Source organism: Sporobolomyces salmoneus (genome assembly GCF_050403485.1).
Source record: "Sporobolomyces salmoneus JCM6883 DNA, S_salmoneus_JCM6883_v1_ctg145, whole genome shotgun sequence".
Taxonomy (NCBI): domain Eukaryota; kingdom Fungi; phylum Basidiomycota; class Microbotryomycetes; order Sporidiobolales; family Sporidiobolaceae; genus Sporobolomyces; species Sporobolomyces salmoneus.
The window spans coordinates 1-4631 of NW_027481018.1; the positions used below are offsets into that span (position 1 = coordinate 1).

The 4631-nt window shown below is 51.8% G+C and overlaps 3 protein-coding genes across 3 annotated transcripts; 2 read left to right on the forward strand and 1 right to left on the reverse strand.

Annotated features, from left to right (window-relative positions):
• Window positions 1–121: 121 nt before the first annotated feature.
• Window positions 122–1892, reverse strand: JCM6883_003925 (PP2C family serine/threonine-protein phosphatase; the record flags this gene model as incomplete). Its single annotated transcript, XM_076635684.1, has 7 exons — window positions 122–257; window positions 327–471; window positions 537–924; window positions 997–1225; window positions 1288–1476; window positions 1542–1588; window positions 1662–1892. The coding sequence occupies 7 exons, from the start codon at window positions 1890–1892 to the stop codon at window positions 122–124; spliced, it is 1365 nt and encodes a 454-aa protein (XP_076484331.1).
• Window positions 1893–2019: 127 nt separating this feature from the next.
• Window positions 2020–2569, forward strand: JCM6883_003926 (U6 snRNA-associated Sm-like protein LSm5; the record flags this gene model as incomplete). The annotated part of the gene is made up of 5 exons (XM_076635685.1): window positions 2020–2048; window positions 2105–2178; window positions 2249–2293; window positions 2365–2392; window positions 2461–2569. The coding sequence occupies 5 exons, from the start codon at window positions 2020–2022 to the stop codon at window positions 2567–2569; spliced, it is 285 nt and encodes a 94-aa protein (XP_076484332.1).
• A 561-nt stretch (window positions 2570–3130) lies between these two features.
• DCD1 (deoxycytidine monophosphate deaminase) lies at window positions 3131–4515 on the forward strand (the record flags this gene model as incomplete). The annotated part of the gene is made up of 3 exons (XM_076635686.1): window positions 3131–3438; window positions 3505–4293; window positions 4359–4515. The coding sequence occupies 3 exons, from the start codon at window positions 3131–3133 to the stop codon at window positions 4513–4515; spliced, it is 1254 nt and encodes a 417-aa protein (XP_076484333.1).
• Window positions 4516–4631: the final 116 nt, after the last annotated feature.

Sequence of the window (4631 nt, forward strand, 5' to 3'; positions counted from 1 at the left end):
AAGGTGGCGACCTTGGAGTAGCAGGGTAGACGCAGTTTACAACAAGCAAATGTTCAGCTTTAAACCAGAGTATCACTCGTATAACTGACAACAGGTCTCCGTTCGAGCAGTATATGACATCCTACATCCTCTTTTGTCTCCTGCTCGCACCACTAAACTGTCGCAGCCTGTACTCTCTGCGATCAGCCGTCGTATCTAGACCTCCCATCTTGCCCCAACCTGGCAAAGGTACCACAATGCACGTCATGTTGTCCTCTCTGGAAGGCGTATATAAGCAGAGTCAGCAAGTAAACAACAAAATCAGCGGAATCAGCGGGAAAACTCACCCTCCTACGTCTTCTGCGAAACTGACAATTTTCTTCGCAGCTTGAGTTGGGTCTTTGTACCCTCGAGCGATATCAATAATCTCTTGATCCGATATCACGTCGGTGATTCCGTCCGAAAGTAGAACCAAGAACGACCATTCTTCGCCTGTTCATCTCGTATCAAACGGTGAGGATCCCGATCGTCCAAGGCAAATCAGCGGTTATACTCACCTTTGAGTACTCTTTTCGTGATCTCGGGCTCTCCAATCACTCCGAGACTTTTGAATTCTCGATCCCCGATCCCTCTCGTGTTCGCCAAAGTGCCGCCCCATCGCGATTCTCCAAAACTGTCCGTAACGATACCAGTTCCACTCGTTCTCAGCCGTTCTCCCTCAACTCGAGAATCGCCATGGTGGTTCTCCGTAAGTCGACGAGCTCGACCTTGAGAGGAAGTTGCGAGAAGACAGCAAGTGTCGCCGAGGTGAGCGACGGTGAGCGAGATCAGAGACGACGCGTAGTAAGGGAAAGAATGTGGTAGATCGAGCGAGTGAAGGAGAGCGATCGTAGCTGTTGAACCAGATTTTCCAGTCGATTCATCGGCCAGCACTTGGTTGTCTGCCTGCGAATGCGCACAGAAGTGAAAACGTCAGTTCTGCGCGTTATGGCATCGAAGTCACAAGCGGAACTTCACCTGTAAGAAAGCGAGTGTGCTCATTTCGTCGAGACTAATTCCTTTCCGCTCATTGTAATTTTCGCTATCCTTTCTGAACCTCTCGAGGATCCCACCTTGATAACGTTTCAGATAGCCACCTATACCTCTATATTCGTCTATCGTGGATGGAATCGCGTCTGGCCTAGCTCGTTCGAGCAAGTTGTGCAGATTTTGCTTCAGGAATTTCGAACTTTGAGCTCCGCCGTGGCTGTCGACAAGCGCAGTTCGTCAGCTTGTGTTGTTGTCAATGAAGGGTAAAAGAGTACTTACCCGTCGAATACACCGAAGAAGGCGACTTGTCTCCTCGTCTCATCTTCCTCTCCCGGGGGACTTTCGCCCTCGAACCCCTCGAGCGTGGTAGGGTTCCAGCCTGCTCCGAGTCGGTCATCGACGACGTTCCATTTCAGAGCGCTACGAGGAACGGCGAGGGAGTGAACAGAGTATGCGTCTTCTTGGTATCTGCGAGCGAGACGAGATTCCGTTAGCTAAAGAGAGGCAAAGAATACGCAGATGATGGTACGAACGGTCTCTCTCCTCTCGACTGTGCGATTCCGACTGCACCTTTCGAGTTCTGCGGAAGTGTCCAGCGGTCAGTCACCTTAACGAGGAGAAGTGTGAGAAGAAGAGCTCGAGATAAAACGCACGAGATTGAGTTTCAAATTGCCGAACCTCGTCCTAAAATGCTGTTCGTCACTGACCCATCTCCTCTGCGGAAATCTAATCCTCTTCGTCGCTTCGACGGCGCGTAGTCCCTGAATGAAGCCGGTTGAGGAGGAGAGCAGCCGATGTTGGGGAGCGAAAGCCGAGGAAAGGAGAGTCGATTTAGCGGCGGTCGGGATCGGATAGGGCGAGCACAAGCAGGTACATCGTAGCATTGGAGCGCTGCTACGAGCGCAAGTGAAGGGAAGGAGGGAGAAGTGATTTTGCGGGGAGACTCACTCCTCTTCTTCGCCTCCACCGCCTCCGAGACTTTCACAGATACCCTCAGCCAGCACGGACGAGATGTACGTTTCGCCTGAACGTGTACCAGGGTGCGCGCATGCGATCACTAACGCGAAATCTCTCTTGATCTCTTGCGAGGTTCCAGGGCTTCAACTATCCTTCCTCTCGAGCTTGTGGATCGTGCGACCGGCAGCAAAGTCTGGGTCATCATGAAATCTGGTGAGTCACTTGTTCAAGCGCATTCTGTGAGCTAGAGCTGAGTCGTTGACATTTCGTTCATCTCGCACAGAGACTGAGTTCACGGGCACACTGATTGGGTTCGACGACTACGTCAGTGAGTACAGCTCTCTTCGCCTCTCTGTATGGCGTCCTGTCTCGAGCGCTGACCATTACTCTCTCGTTCAGACATGGTTCTCGAAGATGTTACTGAATAGTCCGCCGTCTCTCCCTTTAGGCATCACTCTTGAAAGGCTTTGCACTGATAAACATTACTTCCGACAGCACGATGACACCGGAAGGACGCAAGGCGACCAAGTTGGGACAAACACTACTCAACGGAGGCAACATCACGATGATTTGCCCTGGGAGAGGACCCGAAGACGAGCAATAGAGCCTCCTCGGTAGATTGTACAGACCATAGTGTAACAACAAGTCGTTCAGCAGCACGCTTTGTGGAGAGTTCTAGGAGTTCAAGGTCAGAGAGGAAAGAAATCATCTTCTTCGGCTCTTCGAAGGTGTCAGGAGAGTGACCCAGTGCGAGGATTCCGCGTCGGAACGCTTTACCAACTTGTCAGGACTTTGAGTGACGCTGGGATGTGGTAGTACGCAAGGGAAAGGAATTCGCCCCCAGAAGAGGTTGGATTCGAGAAAGGAAACGCTGTTCAGCTGAACGTCCTCTTGTCCTAATCTCAAAGGAGATGTTCTGTGCTTCTCTCCTTGCATCAAACCTCGGTAATACGTAGGAATAAAGCTCGAAAGTGGGATTCTCCATTTCCTCGCGAAATCCTCGTTTCCTTGCTCGTTTCACGAGATTCCATAATCACGGGCCGCCGCCTGACCGCTGGTGTCATGACCTGACCGAATCAATACAGCACGGCACTCTCGGGCCTAACAGGTCATCAGCGGAAGGTTGAGTGATCCGAATCTCATCCTCTCTCTTCTCACTCCCAACATGCTCATCTGCTTGATCGGCCCAGCCAAGAGCGGCAAGAACTCTCTCGCAGAACACCTCACGACAGAACACGGCTTCGCGCGCGTCCACCTCTCTTCTCGACCCGCTCTCGGTTCCGACTCTTCATCAATTCACTTCGACTCCTCAAGCGACTTCTTGGACCACGTTACGCGTAGCTGGAGAAGGAACTACGTCACGACTGATCTGACACATCGGGGAAAGCTCGAGGAGTTCTCGAAGAGGCCGTTTGTCGCGGTCGTCGCAGTTGATGCACCTCTTGGAGTGCGTTACCGCCGTGCGATTGCCCTGTGGGTCTCACAGCACTTTATCTCTCGCGGTGAATTACGGCTGACGCGCGTAATTGGTGTGTGAAGAGCTCGAAAGACTGAAGAAACTCCGCCAACTTTGGAAGAATTCGTCGAAGCCGACGACATCCTCTACCACGGAGCTCTCGTAGCTTCATCGACCTTCGACCTTCCAGATCTCTCGCGACTATCGATCGAGGCGCCTTCGGCGAGAGAGAAGAATCCATCTCGACTGTTTCCTTCCTCAGAAACGATTCCCTCTCCAACTCCGTCTCCAGCTCGACTAACCCCTTCACATTCTCCCGAACTCTCTCGAAACTCTTCCCGGCGAACCACTCCCCTTTCTGATCCTCTCACGGCTCTACTTCCCCTCGCTCTTACGACTTATCAAAACCCTTTCTCGACTCTCGCTCCTTTCTTTTCTCTCCTATCGCTTCCCGCTCTTTCCGAACATCTTCGACCTACCTGGGACACCTACTTCATGGCCCTCGCGTCCCTCGCATCATTACGCTCGAATTGCATGAAACGACGAGTTGGAGCGGTTTTAGTGAGAGACAAACGAGTTCTCAGTACGGGTTACAATGGAACTCCGAGGGGCGTGACAAATTGTAACGAAGGAGGCTGCTGTAGATGCAACTCGAACGAAGACGGATGGGGAGAGGGAGGGGAACCAGACAAGGAGCAGGAGGAGCTCATTATCGAGGAGGTGAATTCTGCGGAGGGCAAGAAGCTGAATCGAGTGGGACAAGGTCTCGACGTGTGCGTGTGTTTACATGCGGAGGAGAACGCTCTGCTCGAAGCTGGACGGGAAAGGGTGAGCGGAGGAAGGGCAGAAGCGGCAGTTTTATATTGCAACACGTCAGTTATTTCTTGCCTCTCGATATGCGCTCTGGTGGCTGATCTTCCTACTTGTTCGACTATAGGTGTCCTTGTCTGACTTGCACAGTCAAGATCGTACAATGTGGTGTCAAGGAAGTCGTTTACTCGTTATCTTATTCGATGGATGATGCTAGTCGACAAGTGATGGAATCGGCCGGAGTAATCCTCAGACAGATGCAAGGTGTACCTGTACCAGTATGAAAATTCAAAACTCTCGTGTGTCGTCTGCGTGCAACGGTACAGGACATCTTTCCATTCAGAACTTTGACACAAGCTGAAGTAGACGGAGCCTGGAGCACAGAATTCGCTCTCTACTG